Source organism: Pistacia vera, unplaced genomic scaffold, assembly GCF_008641045.1.
Source record: "Pistacia vera cultivar Batoury unplaced genomic scaffold, PisVer_v2 Contig915, whole genome shotgun sequence".
NCBI lineage: Eukaryota > Viridiplantae > Streptophyta > Magnoliopsida > Sapindales > Anacardiaceae > Pistacia > Pistacia vera.
Genome location: NW_022196796.1, coordinates 243870 through 269443, shown reverse-complemented (window position 1 = coordinate 269443; position 25574 = coordinate 243870). Strand labels below are relative to the sequence as shown.

The window sequence follows — 25574 nt, the reverse complement described above, 5'->3', positions numbered from 1 at the left end:
TATTTAGGGGTATTTAATTGAATTAACAAATTTAGGGGGTTGAAAAAATGTTGAATAAAGTTGAATAATATTGTGAGTTTTTTGGTATTTTACTGTTTAACTTTTTTGGGAATACTAAAAATAGTATTCCCAAAATCCAACCAAACGAAGCCTTTGCTTCTTGCTCCAGATTATTGGATGTGGAATTTGCATACTGTTGGTGTCAGAGTGTTTTGGTAGTTTCTTGAAAATATGTCTCCTACAATTGAGATTTAAAGGTGTGTTATTTATTTGATCATATAATCAGACCACATATGTTATGTGAAAAAGAGAATACACGTACTCATTGTGTTGTGTAGTTTAATTTAGGTCGATTATTTACATGCTCTGTTTTGTTTCTTAGTACAACAACGAGTAGCCCTTCTTGTCTGCTGAGTGATGGAGAGGTGCTGAAATTTCAAGTTTACATAAACCAAACCAATCGGGAATTGAAGAGATCAACTGGTTGTTACACTATGAAACAAGTGAAATAAATCAGGTCATGTAAAGAAACATCGTAATTAACTATCACGACAGCATTTTGCAGTGCCTCAATATCATTAACTATCCATAAAACCATGTCACGTATCACATCATGCAATTTTACAACATAATCTCCTCTTGGATCTTCAATATCTTTTTCTTCTTCCAATAAACATGCATGAACAAGGATACCAATAATATAATATCCTTGGTCATATACGTCACCTCTACTAGAGTCATCCAAAAAACCATCTCCTATCCAACACTCTATCAATTGCTGTTTATTAATCAGAAAATCTTCTGGATATAAACTACAATATACAAGACAAGATCTAATTTTGTCACTAGGCAAACTATCATAACTGAACTTTAAAACAGGATACACTTCTGTCCCCATACCTGCAAATTCAGATGCTGAGTTCCTTAACAAATTAGCTGCATACCTCCATTCTTGAGGTGTCTTCTTGCATGACATGGCTCGACTAACAGTTACTAGCGCAAGGGGTAGTCCACCACACTCTTTTGCTACAACTTTTGCTAATTGAGGAATATCAGGATGCTCCAAAACTTCACTTTTTAGATTCTTCTCAAACAATTTCCAAGCTTCCTCATCCGTCAAATACTCCACTTTGAAATCCTTGTTGGTATTCATCGAGCCACAAACTTCAAAAAATCGAGTTGTAAACACTACTTTCGATACAGGTTTTGAGTTTGGAATAGGGACACCCACTTCAGTTAAATCAATCCACTTCCATATATCATCCAACAATAAAACAAACTTCTTGCTACTCAATATCTTGAAGATATCCCCAGCTTTCTCTTGAAGACTTCTTTTCTTCCAAGATTCATCATTTAAACCTATCTTTTTCCCAATGTCTTCTTGAATCTTTTCAAAATTCGGAACTTTAGATACCACCACCCAAATCACAACATCAAAACCTTGAAGCTTATTGCAGAACTTATTGTTGATTTGTTTTAGTAAGGTTGTTTTGCCAACTCCCCCGGTGCCGTATATGCCAATGATTCCCACTTCTTCTTCGACGAGGCATTTCCAAACTTTATCAAATATTGATTGCAACCCCACTATTGTTTGCTGCATAGGTATCAAGTCCGTAGGAGGCTCTGGTACTTTCCCAGCTACCACTTCGAAATCCCTCCCCTCATCCTTCAACTTAACCACATCTTGCAACTTATTGGCCACTTTCTTTCCAAACTCGTAGCTTGACTTGAAGTTCTTGGAACAGTAGCCTCCCAGACATAATTTCTCAATTTCTTGAGAGCTGTCACGTAGCAATTCACCAACTTCAGTTTCCTCAGCTTCCACCCTTGAAGGCCACCCTTGCACTTGGCTCAGCCGTTTCATTTGTGGACGTTGTTCAGCAATGTCAACCCTCCTCTTCACATCGGCCTTTGCTTCAACCAGTTTCTGCAACTCTGTCTGTAAGGAATTAACATTATCTTCAAGCTCCCTTATGTATGCCACTTTTTTGGAAATGCAATCTAGACAAGGAGGGAAAATGGCTCGACATGTGGCAGAAATCAACTCTGAGAACACGTTTCCCATTGATTTGAAAGAGAGGAAGAACAGGTTGTTTGATTTTGAGACTAGTTGTAATTAGGCTGAAATGGTTTTTTAATGATATTTTTCTTACTCCAACCCATTTTCCAATCTCTGGTGCTCTGTTAATCCAGTGCTTGCTTCAACTAAAAAATTTCCCTTTTGAAGAAATGAGAGAAATAATCAAACCTTTGAAAATTGAGGGATGGATCTCTAATGCAACTCTTTAAGTATAGTAAACTCGTGAAATGTCAATTGAAAGAAAGGCTACTTCTTGTTGTACTATTAAACAAAGGAAATTAACAGAACATGTAAGTAATCAATCAATAACAAAACATGTAATTAAACAATTGAAAAGTATCCCCCAGAAAACATATAGATGCTGCAAGTCTGCAACCCAAACATGGCTTATCATTATAAGGAATTCTCATTCTCTGATGCTACATAGTCTTCTTGTCTGCTGAGTGATGGAGAGGTGGCTGAAATTTCAAGTTTACATAAACCAAACCAATCGGAATTGAAGAGATAAACTGGTTGTTACACTATGAAACAAGTGAAATAAATCAGGTCATGTCAAGAAACATTGTAATTAACTATCACAACAGCATTTTGCAGTGCCTCATGTCATTCATCTACCTGCAAATAATTCAATAAACATAGTTTTCAGATTAGATGTTTGAAGTCTGTATTCATGGTAATATGCAAGAAGATAATAAAGTGTATTCTATAGGACATAAAAACACAAAATCTGTTTAATATTCTTCTAATAATCTATCCATTCAAGAATATAAAGTACATTCTATATGTTAAGAAACTAGTTAGCACTCTGATACCAGTGATGCGAATTTCAAATCCAACAATCTGGCACTGTTAAATAAATTTATTTCAGATGTGTGAAGGACAAGGCCTCACAATAGATGCTCTTCACATTTTAATGAAATCATAAATTCTTCAAAACAATGAAGATATTTGTTCTGGGTTTTCAATGTAACAAATCTTCAAGTAATATTTAAAAAGTATTTAAAGAAATCCTAAATAGTAGTTGGGGTAAGATTTCATATTGGAAGTAATTAATTAATAATCTAAGATATCTCAATGAACCTGTGATGCTCAAATAAATAATTATTTTTTTAATGAGATAAATTTATGAGAATTTTTCAAGCAATCCTGACAACACTACAGGCTACCTTCCAGTAATCAACAATTTTTTAGACAAATATAGATAAAATTGCATACCTGTGAGATCTAAAACAAGGAAGAAAAGCATTCAGAGTGGCTTCATCCTCCCATTGCAGCTCTTTCCACCACTCTTCCTGTCCCTCGATAACAATCTTATGTTCCTTTGCACTATTTGAATCCAGTGGAAGCTTCTTAAGCTTTGGGCATAGTAATACACTAATTTCCCTGAGATTTGGGAAGGGCAAGGCCTTCCCAAAGATGCTCTTCAAATTATATAGATTCCATAATGTAAGAAATCGGAGTTTCTGAAAAGGGAATAGATCTGACATCATCTCTGGAACTTCACCCAGTTCTTCAACATTGATGATTTCTTCCATCGCAGCACAACGGACTATAAAAAGAAACTTGAGGTTTGGAATAAAAACAATCCATGTCAAATCCCTGAATGAGTTGCAATTTGATATTTTTATATCGTGAAGACTGTAGAAACTAGATGGTTCCCGTATTTTTTGTACATTCACAATATCAGAGCCCGTCCATTCATGAATTTCTAGTACACAAAGATGCTTGAGAGTTGCTAGAGCTGAAATATTGAACGACATTGACTCATGAAAGCCCTTAAGGAATAGAGATTGAGTACAACTCTGTAACTTAACGGAGCTCAAAAGTCTTTGGAGAGCAATGTAACTTCCCAAGGTCAAGGACAGCACATTTAAATATTCCAAGCGATCACATTCCTCCACCAATATTTCACCACCACCACCATCAAATAAATCACTATCCTCTGTTCCATCTTCAACACTGGTACCACATCCATACATTCTCAATGTATGTAACCTTTGAAGATTAGACATCAATTGACATGGAATTGTTTTTAGTCGGATCATATACTCCAAGCTCAAACATTTAAGATTTGTTAAAGCTTTTAACTCAACCGACAACTCTTGTATAGTAAGATTATATGATAGATCAAGATATTGTAATGAAACCAATTTTGAAACTCCAACTGGTAATTTACAAAGCCTATTATGTGACAGATTCAAAACTTTGAGAGAAGGCATGAAGTTAAAGAAGTCATCACAGACATTTGATAACTCATTTTGATCGAGAAACAAAGTTTGGAGATCAGGGCATGTAGGGGTTTGTGACATATTCTTAATTCTATTGCCCATTAATGATATTTTCTACTCCAACCCTTCCAATCTCTGGTGCTTCTGTTAATCCAGTGCTTGCTTCAACAAAATTCCCTTCTCAATATCATTAACTATCCATAAAACCATGTCACGTATCACATCATGCAATTTTACAACATAATCTCCTCTTGGATCTTCAATATCTTTTTCTTCTTCCAATAAACATGCATGACAAGGATACCAATAATATAATATCCTTGGTCATATACGTCACCTCTATTAGAGTCATCCAAAAAACCCTCTCCTATCCAACACTCTATCAATTGCTGTTTATTAATCAGAAAATCTTCTGGATATAAACTACAATATAAAAACAGATCAATTTTGTCCTAGGCAAAACTATCATAACTGAACTTTAAAACAGGATACACTTCTGTCCCCTACCTGCAATTCAGATGCTGAGTCCTTAACAAATTAGCTGCATACCTCCATTTCTGAGGTGTCTTCTTGCGAGACATGGCTCGACTAACAGTTACTAGCGCAAGGGGTAGTCCACCACCCTCTTTTGCTACAACTTTTGCTAATTGAGGAATATAGGATGCTCCAAAACTTCACTTTAGATTCTTCTCAAACAATTTCCAAGCTTCCTCATCCGTCAAATCTCCACTTGAAATCCTTGTTGGTATTCATCGAGCCACAAACTTCAAAAAATCGAGTTGTAAACACTACTTTCGATACAGGTTTTGAGTTTGAATGGAACACCACTTCAGTTAAATCAATCCACTTCCAATATCATCCAACAATAAAACAAACTTCTTGCTACTCAATATCTTGAAGATATCCCCAGCTTTCTCTGAAGACTCTTGTCTTCCAATTCATCATTTAACCTATCTTTTTCCCAATGTCTTCTGAATCTTTTCAAAATTCGGAACTGTAGATACCACCACCCAAATCACACATCAAAACCTTAAGCTATTGCAGAACTTATTGTTGATTTGTTTTAGTAAGTTGTTTTGCCAACTCCCCCGGTGCCGTATATGCCAATGATTCCCACTTCTTCTTCGACGAGGCATTTCCAAACTTTATCATATGATTGCAACCCACTATTGTTTGCTGCAAAGGTATCAAGTCCGTAGGAGGCTCTGGTACTTTCCCAGCTACCACTTCGAAATCCCTCCCTCATCCTTCAACTTAACCACTCTTGCAACTTATTGGCCACTTTCTTTCCAAACTCGTAGCTTGACTTGAAGTTCTTGGAACAGTAGCCTCCAGACTAATTTCTCAATTTCTTGAGAGCTGTCACGTAGCAATTCACCAACTTCAGTTTCCTCAGCTTCCACCCTTGAAGCCACCCTTGCACTTGGCTCAGCCGTTTCATTGTGGACGTTGTTTCAGCAATGTCAACCCTCCTCTTCACATCGGCCTTTGCTTCAACAGTTTCTGCAACTCTGTCTGTAAGGAATTAACATTTCTTCAAGCTCCCTTATGTATGCCACTTTTTTGGAAATGCAATCTAGACAAGGAGGGAAAATGGCTCGACATGTGGCAGAAATCAACTCTGAGAACCGTTTCCCATTGATTTGAAAGAGAGGAAGAACAGGTTGTTTGATTTTGAGACTAGTTGTAATTAGGCTGAATGGTTTTTTTTTTTTTTGTTAGAAAAATGTTTGAAAATATAATGATTCATGAAGTGAGACAAAAGCAAAGCATTGTTTGATTCTTAACTTAACTGCCCACTTTTCTTTAATAAAGGTTTGTCTAAGGAAAAGAATATGCTTATATATCAATCTAAGGAAAAGAACAAATATTATATCATACTTCTTTTAAATTGATTTCCTTCCTTTCTCTGTCCAATCAACCACCCATTTATTCCAAATTATTATGAAATATATACACACACACACACAAAAGGTACCGAAGAAATGATATTATCAAGAGAAATTAAACCTCTGAAAATAAGGTGGAGGGATGAACCTCTAATGCAACTCTTTAACTAGAGGGACTCCTAAAAAGTCATTTGAAAGCAGGGCTATTGGTTGTTGTACTAAGAAGTAAGAACCAAAACAGAGCATGTAAATAATCAACCTAAATTAAATTACACAACACAATGAGTATGTATATTCTCTTTTAAGACTTTCATATAACATATGTGGTCTGATTATATGATTAAATAAATAGCAAATCTTTTAAATCCCAATTTTAGGAGACATATTTTCAACTAACTATCAAAACACTCTGACACCAGCGACAGGTTGGGATTTTAAGTATGGGATGAGATGGGTTGGGGTTGGGGTGACTTAACCCAAAACCCAAATATTGCATCCCTACTTCAGAGAAGGCTAAATTCAAGCTCATTCCTTTTTCAATTGGATCTGATTGTTTGATCTTGGTCTTTGCTTATTATAAGACTTCCATGACCCATTTACTCTTGTACTAGCGCAATAAATGAAGCTCTTACTCTTGACCAGCAATGCAAATTCCATATTCAAGAATATGTGACAAAGGGCTTTCCAATCAAACTACACGCCGAGAAAGAACACGAAGGTAAACATTGAACAAGCGTCCAGAATCCCCCACCCAAAATCTCTCGATCCATTGCCTTAACTTACCAACACAGAATTGCGACATTGCAGCAAAGTATTTTGTGTAGCTTCTTCATACAGGTAACATAATGCATTTTTACACTAGTTCCTGCATTCGTACACAACCAAACACAAATGTTTGAGATAGTTGAGGTGACTGATTAATTAGTATAAAATATATTTATTTTATTTATAGATGCATTATATTTATTGATTTGTTTTCAGCACTAATTCAACAAAGGCTATGGGATTTAATAAAATCTCCCTGGTTCCATCGATGGTCCACTCAAAAAACCAAAAAACGATTATCAAATAAGTTTCAGATTTGGTGTATCATGGAAGAAAGAAGCCATCGGAATCTTAAGGAATTTTTGGCTGAAATCCTAAATGACAAATATTATCCATAAAATTAACAAGGGAATTAAGTAATTGATCAATAATGTCAAATATCTCAAAAACAAGTAAGCATCCTTACACCAACAATAACTGAAAACAAAAGTAGTTTAGATCAAAATCCATGACAATGCCCTTTTAAAACATATAATCCTGATCTTTATATCAACTATTAATAATCTGATTTGTCTGATCGTTAGAATTGAAACAAGGAAGAAAAGCATTTAGAGTAGCTTCATCCTCCCATTGCAACTCTTTCCACCACTCTTCTGGTCCCATAATAACGATTGTACGCTCCTTTGCACTATTGAAATCCAGTGGAAGCTTCTTAAGCTTTGGACATTCATGTACTAAAATTTTCTTTAGATGAGGGAAAGGCAAAGCCTTCAAATAGATGCTCTTCAAATCTTGTAGATTACGCAATTCAAGACTTTGGAGTTTCTCGAAAGAACTTTGATTTGCTCACATCTCTGAACCTTTACCCAATTTTCTAACACTTATTATTTCTTCCATTTCATCACAGAGACGTATTTCAAGAAACTTGAGGTTTGGAACAAAAACAGGCCATGTCATGTGCCTGAATTTGGAGCAATCATATATATTCCAACGGTGTAAAGGGTTTGAGAATAATAAGGTTGTGAATTTTGCACATTCTCAATCTTCAACTCTTCCAAATATTTACAACTATGAATATTTAGTGTATGAAGATGATTGAGATATGCTAAAGCTAAGACATTGAGCGACTTTGAATCATCAAAGCAGTGAAGGCATAGAAATTGAGTAGAAATCTGCAACTTAGCGGACCTCAAAAATTTTCCGAGAGCACTGGAACTTCTAAAGCAGATGCTCCACACGTTTAAATATTTTAAGTTGAGCAATTCCTCCAACAATAATTCACCACCACTGTATAAAACAGTATCTTCTGTTATTGCTTGACCAGATGGAGAATAACCATAACCACAATGCAACATTCTCAACACATTCATCTTCAAAAAATGAGATATTAGCTGATGTGGAATTTTATGCAGGTCCCAAGAATAATCCAAGTCCAACCATTTAAGATTTACCAGGGCTTTTAACTCTATTGGTAACTTCTCTATGATAGTAGCTGATAGATCAAGATGCTGCAAAAAAAATAATTTTGCAATTCCAAACGGCGGGTTAGTCAGACCAATATTATGTGACAGCTTCATGACTTTAAGAGAAGGCATACATTGAAAAAAGTCATGGTTGATCATCTTTAAACGATTATTGTTGACTCTTCCTTTTGGTCAACCAGGAAAATGGTCTTTTCACTGACTGGATTCTGCGGACTTGGTCTCAGCTCGTTCAAATGATGTGGACTTGGACCTACAAGACAACAACGAAGTCAAAGGAGGCTAGTGGGGTTGCCATTGGCGAGAACCCTCTGACACTCAAGTTTGTTTGTCGAAACATTGTAAAGTTGGTATTAACTCAATGACCTAGCATTGAGTTAAAACGCCACCTAAAAGCCATAAAGCTATCAATCAGATGCATGTATATTTCAGATATTAAATGGTAGCATATTCTAGAGACCATTAATTATTTTGTGGAACAATTATACAATTATGCTACAAGACTTCCAAATGTCAACTCTAGTTTAAAACTCCATGGAATCATGTTAGCACAACACACGTCTTTAACCTAGGCCATGAATAAGAAGGTTTGAGTAAAAAAAAAAAACAGGGTTTGAATATAACTCGTTTGAATACTGTCAAGAATAGAGATAAAAAAATACAAGCTTAGCCTAAACTTCCATTGATGCTTACATGGCCAATCAAACATTTAGCACCATATGAAAGTTATCATGCGATATGATTTTCCCAGGTTCTTTTTTAAAGAAAACATAAATGCCAGAAAATGTTGGAAATCACTTGTTAATAGTTCTCAGAATCACTGGAAGATGGGGCTAAATGACCCTCGTATACATAAAGCATCAGTGTCAGATATAAATTGAAGCAGTTTAATTTGTGAATAAATAATATTATGGCAAGCTTAAATTTAAATCCTCACTTTAATGTATGAGAAAACACAAAAGATGAGGCTTCAAAAAATAAGTGCAAAGATATTTCTCCCAAATGATCATTAACAATTGTGGGATTGAATATGCCGAACCTGAAAATGAACACAATAAAAGTATAAACCAATTGCGCTTGATGATATTTGATGCGGGTGACTAAAACCAGAAGCAGGTAAATCACACAGTTGTAAGGAAAAGGCAGGCTACAACAGTTACTAACTTGTTGGCATGTTTCTAACTAAAGAGCCATGCAACCGCAAAATACAAGTAAATAGAAGTTAAACACCAGATAAACGATAAACCATTGAGTTCTAGTCAGACTATGAAAGTTAAAACATAAAATGGTACAATACTGAATATGGGAAAAGAGGTACCTAATTGATAAGAGGGTTCAAATTATTCATATTTTTAGTTTCAAATCAAATACAATGAGATACCAGACAAACTGGATTTGTTCCATGTGATAATATTCCGACAGCGAGACACCATTTCATCAATTTTGCTTCTAATTTCAGGAGAAACACCCAAGATACCACTCATATCGAACAGAAAAAGGAAACAAATTTTAAGAAACCAGCAAGCAACCCTATAAACAGTACCAAGAAGAGTCCTTTAATAGACACAACAAACAAAAATGACAATTCTTGTAAAAGAAACAAGAGTGAAGAATCTAAAAGTTTAATTTTTCTCAAGTCTTTGATTAACTGGCGCATGACAGCAGTGAATATCTTGGCTGAATAAATTTAAAAAAAGAAAGAAAAAATAAAGTGATATAGACATTATTGATGGTGTGTAGCAACTCACAAGCAGCCAAAGGGAAAACTTCCACTCAGAACAACCCTTCTAACTACATCAAATTCATAGTTCCAAAGCATTTTGCAACTTCATAACAAAAGAAGTTGATGGAGAAATCCTTTACCACCAAAGGCTTAGACAGGTTGATAGTGTCACTGTGTACGCTGCCACACCATTTGCCTGCACCAATCAACAAAAAGAGTAAGCTAATGTAAGCAATACAATAAATGCAAGCAACATGATTAAGTAGAAGAAATTTCTTCGATTTTGAGTTAATGAAAATTAAATCCTAACAGTCCACCAAAAATTACCAACAAACAAGTATATATTAAGGCGTTCTGGAGAAGAAGATATCAAGCAACAGAAACCTTGTAAACAGGTCGGTTCCCAGCAGGAGATTTGGGCCTTCAACCCTTTTTCCAGGCAGAAGAAGCTGAAGGGCAGCCTCAAATGCTGCATAACAAGCAATTATTTTCCAAGCGATAACAGTGGGTCTTGGCCATATATCTACAAATCCTTGCAGCCCATGTTGCCTCAAGTAATCAAAGGTCTGGATAATAGACCCATCGGCATGTACCATCGAATACCATCTGGATATAGTAACAAAGTCTAACTATTGTATTGTCTTTAATATATTAAGCTAAAATTTACAAGAATAGATACTAACTTATCACCCAGGTTAGACAATACATAAACAAAATAATTCTAGTTAATATAAAAAGATCATGAAAACATCTGTGTCGAACCAATAATTGTTCAATGTTGCCTCAATCTTTTCCTTTACTCAATCAGTCAGATAACACAAAAATAAGACAAAAACCAAAATAAAATAAGACAGATGGGACAAAATTCTGCCGTTTCTATTCATATTTGAATGGAAATTTTTAAAAACTAAGGAGTTCTTTGAATCTCGAAGTAAAGAAACAGAGTACAACCTAAACACATTGTAAAATGCTTTCTTCTTCATTTTCTCAAAAATCAAAAAGAGCAGCAATGACATAATGTAGACCATGTTATTAAAAAGTTTCAAATTTAAATATCTTCTATTCATTTCCTAAATATATCAGAAATTCAAACAAAGGATCAATAACCCAATCCATAACATGACATCCAAATGAAAACATGAAAAGCAAAGGAATATCAAGCCACGAATCAATCCATATTCCTCTCAAAGCCAATGTAAAAGCTCAAACACCATTGCTAAACAGATAGTTATAATCATAAGATCTAATGGAATATAAACTTGAACCAGTAAAGCAACCAATTGCCTCAAAATATTAATCGGAAATTCACATAAATTACAGCAAAAAGAAGCACTCTTTTCTCCACATTAACTATTCTTAGCTATCAGAGGAAGTCAACAAAGTCAACCATGCCAATTGACATGACAACAGCATATCTCTAGTAATCAGCATTTCTCTTTTTCTCATTAACTATTATTTTCCGTCGCCTTCAAATAAATAAAAAAGTAAATAATTGCAACAGAAGAACAAATCAGTTTCAATCCACGAACTAATCAACACTCCTCGTAAAATTAATTCAAAAGAAATAAAGCAAAAATCAGAGTTCGTAAGATCTAAACGTCAGTTAACAATTTCTCTTCCATTCCTAGAGAAAATTCAATTATACCAAAACTTGAAAAAAAATTAGAGATTCATGCACGCCTTCTGAAATCAAAATCAAACAAAAACATATAAAAGAAAGATTGAACGAGTGCGAAAAGTGGCGAAACTTACAGCAAAAAAACGAAGGGAGGACAGAGAGTGAGAAGAGAAATCATGGAAAAATAAGTGAGAGCTGCAAAATCCTTAAAAGTTATAGTTTAAAATTTCATAATTTTATTCCCAGTAGTTTATTTTACAAAATTCTTTCATTTATGAAATTCGGTAGTTTTAGTACACAATACAATGCGGTTCATTTTTCAATCTCGGTTCCAAAAAAGGTCCAGGTTATTATATTTACATTTTAAACCCCTTCAAAACATATTTTTATGGTGATCAATTTATAATTATTTTATATTCTTTCCTCTTTACCGAAAAGTCCCTAGCTTTTGTCGAACCTGTAGTTTTATTTTTCCTACATATTCAAAATGTTTATTATTTAATACTTTTACATAGAAATGCCTATCATGACCTTTTGTTAAGTGTTTGCCAGTCATTTAAAAACTACGTAGTCTCATGGATTTTTCAAATCAGGATTTAGTTGAAAGTTCCTTTTTCTGTAAATATTTTTTATTTTACCAATTATTTTTAAATGGTAGATAATGTTCCAATATTATTTATCAACTAGTTAAAAGGGAAATTGGTTTTCGACATGTTTATCTTTTGGATCATGTGTATTTGGTTATGAATTTGATTTTGACATTATGTCTTTTTTTTTTTTTTTTTGAAATTTCAATATTTTGATTTATTGCTATTTGTATTTTATTTTATACATTGCCTTGGTAATAGTTTTGATTGATATAATATATTATGACATATTTGTTGTAGCTACAGTAAATAAAAGAATTAATAATAGTAATTTTTTTTCATTATTACACATTTATATATACTCATTGAATCGAATTTGCTAATATTAATTATAGTGGATATTGATTTGGAAAATGCAAATGCTAAAATTTACAATTGAATTGAAGACAGAATTTTGTGGGGTGAGCCACTGATAACCTTGATGGACCTGCGGAGGATATTCCTACGACTAAGGGGGAGCTTTAACAATGTAGGGAAGTTGAAGTAAACGTGTGTTTGATAATAGGAGAGCTGGAGCTTAGGAGTGATTTCTGAATGAATAATGAGAGAGTCAGCCTCTGTTTATATAGTGAACCCAAGGGATTTGAATTCTAGTAGGACTCTGGGTCCTACTTGGTAGGGGCGGGATAATCCGGTTAACCAAACTAGATAGGGTAAACCGGAAACCAAACCAATTATTCGGTTTAGACAAAATACAAACCGAAACCGGATCGGTTTTGGTTATAAACCAATTGTAAACCGAACCGAATATTCGGTTCGGTTAACCAGTTTTCAAATTCACCCCTAAAATTCTTCAATTTTTACATTTAAGTCCCTAAATTCAAATATTTATTATTTTATATATAATTTCATGCTGTTTTTCTCCTTTATTTGGGTATTATTTTTCTATTCTTTGTGTGAAAAACACATTAAATTACCTATTTGCAGATACTGAATCCAGAATATGAAATAAAAACATAAAGAATTCAATTACACATTACTCAATACTCATTAATAAAAACATTGGCATAATTAAAAACTGAAAAACATTTGCAAATAAAAAAAAAAATCTTCTTCAAAATTCAGATCTCCAAAGCCAAAGTCCAAACTTCTTCAATCTGCTATAGTGCTATTGAATAAAAAAAGTCTTCCTCAAAATTCAGATATCCAGGCCTACATCTGCATGTGCAATAAATAAACTTATAGTTAGCAGCTCTCTAAAAATAGAAATTCAATGCAAAATATGGTCCACCGAATAATATCAATGCAAAATGTGGTCCACAAAATAATAGCAATGCAAAACAGGTGGAGACGTGGAGCTTGTCTCCTTTGTAAATTCCCTTATAAGTTTTAACTACATAAACTAGTTCAAAAAATTTAAAACAAATAAACACAACAATCATCAAGATGAGTTACATTACTTTCCACTTTTGAACATAACCAATTATTGAAAATCAGTTCACAACAATTGTATAAAAAATTTAACCAACATAACCAACCAAACCTTATATCATTTAATCATCAATGATAATATACCTCATCTATTGGAAATTTGGAATACCCTTCAATCATCAAGATGAGTTAGACTACTTTCCACTCCCGAAGAGTAAAACTCTACACAAAGTTGGACAAACAAGTTAGCTAAAATAATAAATAATGATGGAAAATATATAATTATAATTGAAAGTTAACAAAAAAGGTCACCTGACTCAATTTTAGATAATTCCTCCAAGCTTTCCTCAATGGCCAATGGTCCACGCGTATTCCTAATTCAATCTTGTGTACATATAAGAGCATCTACCATCTTAGTAGTAAGGGAGCTATGAAATGAATCTAATACACAACCCCCCGTACTAAAAGCTGACTCAAATGCAACCGTTGAAATAGGCATAGTCAATACATCTCGTGTTATCATAGAGAGAACAACATATTTTGTTGAATTAGCCTTCCACCAATTCAAGATATCAAAAGTTTTGTCGTTGTCATCCTCACAATCGTCTACTAAATATTTATCTAACTCTGTTTTATGCTGAACAACATTCTTTGCAGCCTTTTTCTCATTGTACATAACCCTCATGAAGTCCTCATTATCAACATTTGCATCATGCACATCAATGTCAATTGGAACTTGAGATTTCTCACTTGACTGCTCATTGTCATCCACCATAAGCAAACAGTATTGCTCAAATAAAGACAACAAAGCTTCTTTCACTTTTCTCATCAACTTGTCAACTACAACAACATCATAGGCCTCATTAATTACCCAGTCCACATATTCTAACTTGTGTCTAGGATCCAGTACCTCTACAATGAATAACATAATGTTGATATTATCAACATTTGACTAATACTTATCAAATTTCACTTTCATCCGTGTAGCCATATTACGTAAGCCAAGATCAGGACTTTTACACCATGTTGAAATCTTCAACCCACCGCCAAAAATCTCTTGCGTGTATGCATTACCAACAACATAAAAAGAACCAGAGACACGTAGAGTAGCATCGTAAAATACTTTCAAGAAAGGTAACAAGTAGTGAGCATACTCCCAATCAGTACTTATAGGAAAATCTCGTGACCTATCACCACTAGTAAACTCATCTACATACTTACTATCTTCCAATGCCAACAACTCAAAAGCTTTCTGAAATTTTAATGCCGCTTCCAACATCAAGTATGTAGAGTTCCACCGCGTGTCTACATCAAGAATCAAATGACTTTTATTTGCAATTTTTTCTTTCTCCACACACCCCTTAAATCTTTGTAACCTTGCTGGAGAAGACCTTACATACCTCACTACTGAACGTATTCTAAATATGGAGTTATCCATATCCTTTAATCCCTCTTTCACAATTAAACTCAAAATATGTGCACAACATCTCATGTGTAGAAAATCACCATCCAATACACTTCCCTTCCAACTTGCTTGTCTAGTCTTAAGATAGCTTACCCCAACACCATTAGAATTAGCATTGTCTACTATGATTGTGAATACCTTATAAATACCCCAATCAAGCAAACACCTCTCAACTGTCCTGCCAATCGTTAAACCTTTATGACTAGTGATTGGACAGAAATTTAAAATTCTTTTCTGTAGCTGCCAATGATCATCGATGAAATGCGCAGTAAGGCACATATAATTAAGGTTCTGAACACCTGTCCATGTATCAGTCGTCAAACAAACTCTGTGCGAAAACTTACTGAAAAACTTCTTCAACTTTTGGCACTTTCCAATATACATTTTGAAGCAATCTTTAGTCACAATTCTCCAACAAGGTACTTGAAACCTAGGTTGTGTCACATGCATCACATTGCGGAACCCCTCACGCTCCACAAAACTAAAAGGTAACTCATCAACAATGATCATTTTTGCTATAGCCTCTCTAATTAGATCTGGATCATATTTCCATGACACCAATGAAGATTGTTAGAGAGAGCAATGCCGCTTGAGAGATCATGTGATCCTTGTTGAAAAATTAGGGTCTTCTATCTCTTGTCCGCCACATTTTGAGGATACTTTTTGATCTATTTATGTGGTTACGTAGACAACTTGTACCACTCTTACTTGGACATGCTAGAACACTCCCACAATAACTACATGTTACAGTCAAATCATCCTTATTCTCACAATCGTTCTTAACAAAGTGATCCCACATTTGAGAACTATTCTTCCTAGTACTTGTATCCCTTGAGCGTTTGGGGCCTAAAGGTGCTGATGGTGGCATGGAATTTGGAGTTAGAGTTGGAGTCGTACTTGTCGATGTCTCATGAGTATTATCAGTGGGCGATGACATCTACAATTCCATCAAATAAAAATATGCATTAAGTAAATAAGACATCCACATAAATCATATTCTTTTATTTATTGACAATAACTAAACATAAAAGAGAAAATTTTGGACATGTAAATTATAAAGACATCCATCAATTAATAATAAAACATAAGGCCACAAGTTTACACATAGTCACGAGTCCATCCAAATCCAACACAAATTCAATTCAATATACACAATTTAAAATAAAAAGGGCCACCAGTTTCAATGCACTAATGCAGATTCACAAATTCAATATAATGTATGCCCCATACTACATAGTCACTCACGGGTCCGTCCAACACAAATTTGTAGCCCCTCTTTGCTAAAAAAAAAAATCTAAACAAAAGTTTGGACCATAGGCAAAATACTTCTTTATCTGATTCTCTAAATTTTTTTCAGTCATAGTATTATTGGGCATCTTTCCACGGACAAAAAAGATAATGTGAAAGTTATAGTCTACTGCGGTATATAGATTTTATATTAAGACAAAGGCTACAAAGCCCTTAAAGTTAGGCACAGTGCAAAATCCTTAAAAAGCGTCAATTTTCTGTCTCTCGATCTTATAATTGGTTTATTGTATAATATATTTTAAGTGTTCGAGTAATTCTCCATGGAAAACCGCTTGGGCTGGTTCTCATCCTTAAGTTTTCATACTTATTAAATGCATCGTACAAGCACATTATCTCATCAAATATGCAAATCGCACCATTACTCTCTAAACTCACTCACGAAACAAAGAAAGATGAACTTAAATAGGTAAATAAATAAAACAAAATTTAAATAGTTCAATAAAATGTCTAAATATTCAAATATTCACCAGATCTCTTGTTGAATTAGAAGATGTTGGTAGTGGAGTAAGCAAGTAGCTGAGGATTGTAGATCTGAACGGCGGTGGAAACTGGAGTTGTGGTGGTCGACTCTCGACTGCATGACATCGTCGTTGTTCCTAGTTCAAGGAAAAGATCCACTGCAGAGCAGCAACTGTGGACTATGGATTGTGGTTTGTGGGTGAATGCGTGGTTATTGTGGTGATGCTGTGGACTATGGGTAAGTGGGGGTTGTTGTGAACTATAGCACAACAACTGTGGACTGTCGTTGTCGGCTCATCTCCGATGAGTGGGTGGTTGTTGTTGTGAATGGTGATCCTGGGTGAGTGGGTGTCGGCAAAATGGATGCTGGAGTGGTATGGGACTGTCAACTCATTGTGGGTGGCGCTGTTGGGTGCTGGCGAAGTGCGAAGAAATGAAGAATCGAAGATGGATTAGAGTCTGCTCAGTCTGGTATGAAGTGTGCACTGTGGAAAACTGGAGATTGGAGGCGGAGAAGAGAAATAGAGATGTGAGATATTGCAAAAAAATAAAGGCTAAAAAACAAAATACATTTTGCTTATATACTTAAGGTAAAACCGGTTCTGGTTAATCGGTTTGGGAAATATCCAAAACCGAACTGGTTCTCCAAAGTTTTATATTTTGCAAACCAAAAATCGAACTGGTTTGCAAAAAACCTAATTTTCAGTTTGGTTTTCGGATTATTTCTTCCACCCCTACTACTTGGTAAGTGAGTTCTCTTTTCGGGAAAAGATTGAATTTTCTGCCTTTATCAATTTAGGCTTTCCTCTTTGAGTGAGATCCGGGATCTTGTTAAAAGAGGAATTTGGTTAGGATTTTGATCCTTGTTATGGACTACTGTGGGCGAATGGGCCGGACTTAGTTCAACTTAACTCGGGGGATGGCCCAACTTATAAAACAGGTAGTTCCCAAGGTATTCTAAGTGTGGGCTCAATCGGGATTAGGCCGAGACTCTGGGTTGTCACGTATTTATGATGTTATTGGTCCTCGTCAGGTCCAACACGATTTTTGGCCGATACAGTTTGTCCTCCACTCTCTAAGTTAAAGGGTATTTAGCTTAGAGAGTATATTCTATTACTTGTAATTGAGATACGGACAATTCATTGCTCCTAGGAGGAGGGCTTGACCATTAAGGGTGCTCTTGGGGCAAGGTCAGTTCGGCTCAATCTCGATCTCGATCTCGAGCCGAACGGATTGGAGATCACTGGCATCATCTGAGGTGATTCCTGAGAATTGTGTTTGGTGCTTGCCCGGTTCAATGGTATTTAGCTGGATGGTTACATCGACCGAGTCGACCGGGATGTGACTTATTTTGATTTCAACAAGAGGTTCTGCTCGACGCTATTCTGGCACTAGACTTAACTTGAGTCACGTGGGTAGAGAACAAGGGAGTGTGGCGCGGCTTGGCGATCATCTTCTTATGGCAGTTTTAGTTGACAAGATTGAAGATCTGTACCATTTTGAAGTATGTGGTGACCCTGTTATTAGGAGCTGACCTGACTAAAGGTGTAATTAGCTTTTCTGAATTTGATCAAGTGAGGAACTAATCTCCTCGAGGCACTTTGCTCAACATAATCGAGCTGTGCTGAACAAGTTTTATGGATGAATTCTCGAATGTCGTGGTGAAATGTACCTGTCCTATTCTATGTGATCCACGCATGCCACGGGTGAGGCGAGAAAATGAAAAGACTCCACCTTTTTGCTACCAATGGTGTTCTACCACCTATCCTATACAGACTGAACCTTTTGAGTGTTTCGTCTTCTTCGTTTTTTTGAACCTAGCTTTTCCATTTTGTTTTGAGAGAGAAAGAACGTCAACAAACTCATGTTCCGAGAAAAACCATTTTCCAATTGCTTATCATGTAAATCTCTGCGTTTTTTGCTTGTTTTCTTTGTTTTTTATGTTTTGTTTGTGTTTTTGTTAAAAACCAAGCATTTTGGAGGTGTTCTAAAAAGGTTCTAGGTTATTTCGAGGTGGAGTTTTGGGTTTTTTGGAAGATGATGGTTTTGTGGGATTTTTAGGCTAGTTTTAGGGGGTGAAGCGGATTTCAGGTTTGCAGTGGAGAGAAGGATGAAGGTGGAAGGTTTTTTTATTTTGGGCAAGACAAAGTTTAGTGGGTTGATCCAGGGCGAACAATGAGCAAAGTTTTACTCTAAGTAACTGAGTAGATCCGAGTTGGTTGGGGGTCGAAATATTAGGACCGAGTGAAGATGTCTGAAGGGAATAAGTATGAGCAAGCATTGACGATGGTGGTGATCCTAGAAGATGATGAGGCAACTCCATCTAGGGGGTGAGTGTTGCCTTTCATCCTAGTGACACGTCGAGCGGCCCCATTGTCGAGCCGAGTGACAACGAATTAACAGAAGGGAGTACAAGTAGCGGGTCTAATTAGGAAGATGTTGCCGACACGGGTCAGGCTAGTGGTGGTGAGGTTCCGTCAACCAGTGGTGGTAACAGGGACCAGTAGAGTTACCCTAGAGTGGGGATGTTGGCAGACAACCCGCCGTCCTAGATTGAGTCGGTGGAACTAACTAAGCTTAGGTATCTATACAAGATATTGACTTCTATTGACATGAGGGTGCCGACCAGACATGAGAGGGTGAATTGGTCTATGTCAGGCTGGATCAACATCTATGAGTAGACCTTAGTGGAGGGGATGTGTTTCCCTATTCCCCAATTGGTGCGCGAGGTGTTAAGCCACTATGGAATTGCCCCAAGTCAATTGATGCCGAACGTGTGGCAGCTGCTCATGTCTATCAATTGTCTATGTGCATGGCTCTGCATAGAATTCAGAGCCATGGACTTAACTTAGATATAAACCAGTGAATTTTTTTTAAGAGAACATAGTTTTGAAAGATTGGAATTAAGCGACTCGAGTTTTTGTAATTTTTTTGAAAATCAATTCTTTTGATTCAAAGTACTAGGTTTTTTTTTTTTTTTTTTTTTTTCCCTCTAAATATGAATCATTTCACTTAAATTAACTACAATACATATGAACATAATATATACCCTTAAACATATACAAATAATACAAAAATTAAATAAATCTAAAAACATTAAGGAAAAGAGAGAGAGAAAAGGGAGAAGGGTAAAATTATTCAAAACGTACAATTTAGAGACGAACTGTTTTTTAATTTTACTTTTAAAATAGGGTCGTACAAGTATTATTTCTTAATATAAAGTCATTTATTTAGAAGATAAGTATGATGTGATTATTTATATGGTTTTAAAACATGTAATGTATCTAACATCGAAACACCAAAGGTATCCGTTTTCTTATATGTTAAGGCAAAATTAATAATACAAATCCAACCAAAACTATAATGTAAAATTCCAAACATCATAGATAATATATAATATTACACCAATATAAGCATAGAGCATAAGAGAATCATAATAAATTTATATATGGAAATATATTTTTACACCAATATGTATTATGTAGGAATGGTATTCGCTTCTGTTACAAACAGAGAACTGATTGTAATATTTTTCATATTGTATTGACAAATTATACATCAATATATATATAGGAAAATAAAGAACTAATCTAGGAAATAAATAATCTAATCTAGGAAATAAATATTCTAACTTCCTATTTTACAAATTTGTTCCTAATATGTATTGATTACAATCCTAATATCCTAAATATCTATTGATTACAATCCTAATATCCTATTATAGATTTATACACTTAATCATGCAATATCTGTAAGATTTTGCATGATTATCTATAACACTCCCCCTCAAGATGGAGCATAGATGTTAATCATGTCTAGCNGAGAAAGAACGTCAACAAACTCATGTTCCGAGAAAAACCATTTTCCAATTGCTTATCATGTAAATCTCTGCGTTTTTTGCTTGTTTTCTTTGTTTTTTATGTTTTGTTTGTGTTTTTGTTAAAAACCAAGCATTTTGGAGGTGTTCTAAAAAGGTTCTAGGTTATTTCGAGGTGGAGTTTTGGGTTTTTTGGAAGATGATGGTTTTGTGGGATTTTTAGGCTAGTTTTAGGGGGTGAAGCGGATTTCAGGTTTGCAGTGGAGAGAAGGATGAAGGTGGAAGGTTTTTTTATTTTGGGCAAGACAAAGTTTAGTGGGTTGATCCAGGGCGAACAATGAGCAAAGTTTTACTCTAAGTAACTGAGTAGATCCGAGTTGGTTGGGGGTCGAAATATTAGGACCGAGTGAAGATGTCTGAAGGGAATAAGTATGAGCAAGCATTGACGATGGTGGTGATCCTAGAAGATGATGAGGCAACTCCATCTAGGGGGTGAGTGTTGCCTTTCATCCTAGTGACACGTCGAGCGGCCCCATTGTCGAGCCGAGTGACAACGAATTAACAGAAGGGAGTACAAGTAGCGGGTCTAATTAGGAAGATGTTGCCGACACGGGTCAGGCTAGTGGTGGTGAGGTTCCGTCAACCAGTGGTGGTAACAGGGACCAGTAGAGTTACCCTAGAGTGGGGATGTTGGCAGACAACCCGCCGTCCTAGATTGAGTCGGTGGAACTAACTAAGCTTAGGTATCTATACAAGATATTGACTTCTATTGACATGAGGGTGCCGACCAGACATGAGAGGGTGAATTGGTCTATGTCAGGCTGGATCAACATCTATGAGTAGACCTTAGTGGAGGGGATGTGTTTCCCTATTCCCCAATTGGTGCGCGAGGTGTTAAGCCACTATGGAATTGCCCCAAGTCAATTGATGCCGAACGTGTGGCAGCTGCTCATGTCTATCAATTGTCTATGTGCATGGCTCTGCATAGAATTCAGAGCCATGGACTTAACTTAGATATAAACCAGTGAATTTTTTTTAAGAGAACATAGTTTTGAAAGATTGGAATTAAGCGACTCGAGTTTTTGTAATTTTTTTGAAAATCAATTCTTTTGATTCAAAGTACTAGGTTTTTTTTTTTTTTTTTTTTTTTCCCTCTAAATATGAATCATTTCACTTAAATTAACTACAATACATATGAACATAATATATACCCTTAAACATATACAAATAATACAAAAATTAAATAAATCTAAAAACATTAAGGAAAAGAGAGAGAGAAAAGGGAGAAGGGTAAAATTATTCAAAACGTACAATTTAGAGACGAACTGTTTTTTAATTTTACTTTTAAAATAGGGTCGTACAAGTATTATTTCTTAATATAAAGTCATTTATTTAGAAGATAAGTATGATGTGATTATTTATATGGTTTTAAAACATGTAATGTATCTAACATCGAAACACCAAAGGTATCCGTTTTCTTATATGTTAAGGCAAAATTAATAATACAAATCCAACCAAAACTATAATGTAAAATTCCAAACATCATAGATAATATATAATATTACACCAATATAAGCATAGAGCATAAGAGAATCATAATAAATTTATATATGGAAATATATTTTTACACCAATATGTATTATGTAGGAATGGTATTCGCTTCTGTTACAAACAGAGAACTGATTGTAATATTTTTCATATTGTATTGACAAATTATACATCAATATATATATAGGAAAATAAAGAACTAATCTAGGAAATAAATAATCTAATCTAGGAAATAAATATTCTAACTTCCTATTTTACAGATTTGTTCCTAATATGTATTGATTACAATCCTAATATCCTAAATATGTATTGATTACAATCCTAATATCCTATTATAGATTTATACACTTAATCATGCAATATCTGTAAGATTTTGCATGATTATCTATAACACTCCCCCTCAAGATGGAGCATAGATGTTAATCATGTCTAGCTTGTTACAAATATAATCAATCCGAACCCCATTCAAAGCTTTAGTGAAAACATCTCCTAGTTGCTCTCTAGTCTTCACATATCATGTAGAAATTAAACCTTGCTGTATTTTCTCACGAATGAAATGGCAGTCAATTTCAATGTGCTTAGTTCATTCATGAAATACGGGATTAGAAGCAATATGAAGAGCGGCTTGGTTATCACACTACAATTTTGCTGGTAAAGAGGCCATAAGACCAACTTCAGTCAAAAACTAATATATCCATATTACTTCACACACAGACTAGGCCATAGCCCTATATTTTGAATCTGCACTAGATCGGGACATAACAGTTTGCTTCTTACTTTTCCATGAGACCAAATTTCCACCAATAAAAACGCAGTAGCCCGTAGTGGATCTCTTATCTATCTTGGAATCCGCCTAATCTGCATCAGAGAAGCACTCAATATTATTATGTCCATGATTTCCGTACAAAATACCATGTCTTGGAGCTCCTTTTAGATAACACAGAATCTGTTCTAATGCTGCCCAATGGTCAACAGTAGGAGAAGACATGAATTGACTTATTACACTGACAGAGTATGCAATATCAGGATGAGTGACTGTTAGATAGTTCAACTTTCCAACCAGTCTTCTATACCTCTCAAGATCTTCAAATAGTTCACCATCTTTGGTAAGTTGCGAATTAGGAAACATTGGCGTACTACATGGCTTAGCACTCAATTTTCCTGTCTCGGTTAATAAGTCAAGTACATATTTCCTTTGAGAGAGGAAGATGCCTTCTTGCTCCTTGTTACCTCAACCCCTAAGAAATACTTCAACATTCCTAAATCTTTTGTATGAAACTGAATGTGAAGAATGACTTAAGTAATGAAATCCTTGTAGTGTCACTCCCAGTGATGATAATGTTATCAACATATACAATAAGAAGAGTAATGCCAACTGCCAATTGTTTGTAAAAGACTGAGTGATCAAACTTGCTCTTTGTTATTCTGAACTTTGCAACTACCTCACTGAACTTTCCAAACCAAGCACGTGGACTCTGTTTCAAACCATACAACGATTTGCGAAGATGACAAACTTTCCCATACTCCCCCTGAGCAACAAATCCAGGTGGTTGCTCCATATAGACTTCTTCTTGAAGGTCACCATGTAAAAAGGTATTTTTGATGTCCAACTGATGTAATGCTAAGAATGAGTAGCCGCCATAGAGATAAATAAATGAACAGAAGTCAATTTAGCCACAGGGGAAAAAGTGTCAAAATAATCCACTCCATAAATTTGAGCATAGCCTTTAGCTACAAGACGAGCTTTAAGCCTAGCCACTAAGCCATCAGGATTTGCTTTAATAGCAAACACCCATTTGCATCCAATAGGCTTCTTTCTAGTAGGTAAGTCAACCAAGTTCCAAGTACCATTAACATCTAAAGCATTCATCTCTTCTATCATAGCATCACGCCAACCAGGATGAGATAAGACTTCATAAACAGTTGCAGGAAGGGAGACAGGGTCTAGTGATGCCACAAAAGAACAAGAAGACGATGATAGGTGCTCATAAGAAACAAATGAAGAGATAGGATAAGTGCACTGACGTTTACCTTTCCGAAGAGCAATAGGAAGATCAAGATCACTCAAGGTTGGATCCAACGACGAAGAGTCTTGGGTAGGACATGAAGTTTGAGTGTCTTTTTGACGAGGAACACATGTATCAGGATCACTAGAGACTGGTACATGAGATTCTTGTCGACAAGAATAAACAATGCGAAATGAAGGTAGTGGACGGACATGTGGTGGTGCCGGAGGAGGAACAGTAGGTGGGGAAGTCTCAGGTGTGGGAGTAGCCGATAAGGATATGACAGTATAGATTAGTAAGTCATCATCATCCCCCTGACGTGTATAGGTAGACGAAGTAGGAAAAAAAAGGGTGTTTTCTAAGAAAGTAACATCAGGTGACACCAAATATCTATTAAGACTAGGACAATAACATCAATATCCCTTCTGAAGGTGAGAGTAACCTAGAAAAACACATTTAAGAGATTTGGGATCTAACTTGGTTACCTGGGGTCGAACATCACGAACAAAACAAGTACTACCAAATATCTTTGGGGCAATAGGAAACAAAGGCCTAGACGGGAAGAGAATACTGTAAGGAGTAGAACCATTCAGAATAGAGGAAGGCATGCGGTTAATTAGAAAACAGGCTGTGGAAACTGCATCGGCCCAAAACTATTTAGGAACTTGCATTTGAAATAATAGGGCTCGAGCGGTTTCAAGAAGGTGCCTATTTTTCCTCTCGGCTACTCCATTTTGGGACGGTGTGTCAACACAAGAGGATTGATGAAGAATGCCATGCTGGCTCATATAAGACTGAAAAGAACTCGAAAAATATTCTTTGGCATTATCGCTTCTTAATGTCTGGACAGAAGTATTAAATTGAGTTTTAACTTCAGCACAAAAGGCACAAAAATGAGAAAACAACTCAGAACGATTTTTCATTAAATAAAGCCAAGTTACACGAGAGTTGTCATCAACAAAGGTAACAAAATATTTAAATCCAGCTTTAGACATAATAGAACACGGACCCCAAACATCTGAATGAACTAATTCAAAAGGGACACTAGCCCGTTTATTGACTCTTGGACTTGAAGAAAGACGATGGTGTTTGGCAAATTGACATGCCTCACAATCTAATGAAGATAATTTATTAAACTGAGGACATAGTTTCTTTAACAATGGTAAAGA

The 25574-nt window shown here is 35.5% G+C and overlaps 4 protein-coding genes across 6 annotated transcripts; all 4 read right to left on the bottom strand.

The window, feature by feature from the left end:
* Positions 1-487: 487 nt before the first annotated feature.
* LOC116119992 (probable disease resistance protein At5g63020) lies at positions 488-7053 on the bottom strand. The gene is made up of 2 exons (XM_031405928.1): positions 6981-7053; positions 488-1939 (listed from the first exon to the last, which is right to left on the bottom strand). Exon 2 carries the CDS (start codon positions 1862-1864, stop codon positions 488-490), a length of 1377 nt encoding a protein of 458 aa, XP_031261788.1. The 5' UTR covers positions 1865-1939; positions 6981-7053.
* LOC116119996 (disease resistance protein SUMM2-like) lies at positions 2255-4594 on the bottom strand. Its single transcript, XM_031405930.1, has 2 exons — positions 3296-4594; positions 2255-2695 (listed from the first exon to the last, which is right to left on the bottom strand). The coding sequence occupies exons 1-2, from the start codon at positions 4408-4410 to the stop codon at positions 2692-2694; spliced, it is 1119 nt and encodes a 372-aa protein (XP_031261790.1). The 5' UTR covers positions 4411-4594; the 3' UTR covers positions 2255-2691.
* A 413-nt stretch (positions 7054-7466) lies between the features above and the next one.
* LOC116119998 (disease resistance protein SUMM2-like) lies at positions 7467-8662 on the bottom strand. The gene is made up of 2 exons (XM_031405932.1): positions 8560-8662; positions 7467-8470 (listed from the first exon to the last, which is right to left on the bottom strand). Exons 1-2 carry the CDS (start codon positions 8572-8574, stop codon positions 7916-7918), a joined length of 570 nt encoding a protein of 189 aa, XP_031261792.1. The 5' UTR covers positions 8575-8662; the 3' UTR covers positions 7467-7915.
* Positions 8663-9099: 437 nt separating this feature from the next.
* LOC116119999 (7-dehydrocholesterol reductase-like) lies at positions 9100-12089 on the bottom strand. 3 transcript variants are annotated; one of them, XR_004126480.1, is made up of 4 exons: positions 11919-12089; positions 10551-10772; positions 10192-10362; positions 9100-9482 (listed from the first exon to the last, which is right to left on the bottom strand). XR_004126480.1 is itself a non-coding variant. In XM_031405933.1 (3 exons), the coding sequence occupies exons 1-3, from the start codon at positions 11960-11962 to the stop codon at positions 10335-10337; spliced, it is 294 nt and encodes a 97-aa protein (XP_031261793.1). In that variant the 5' UTR covers positions 11963-12089; the 3' UTR covers positions 9870-10334. The 3 variants fall into 3 exon arrangements, 1 of the variants encoding a protein (XP_031261793.1); XR_004126481.1 differs by having other exon boundaries at positions 10307-10362; XM_031405933.1 differs by lacking the exon at positions 9100-9482 and having other exon boundaries at positions 9870-10362.
* Between the last annotated feature and the right edge of the window lie 13485 nt (positions 12090-25574).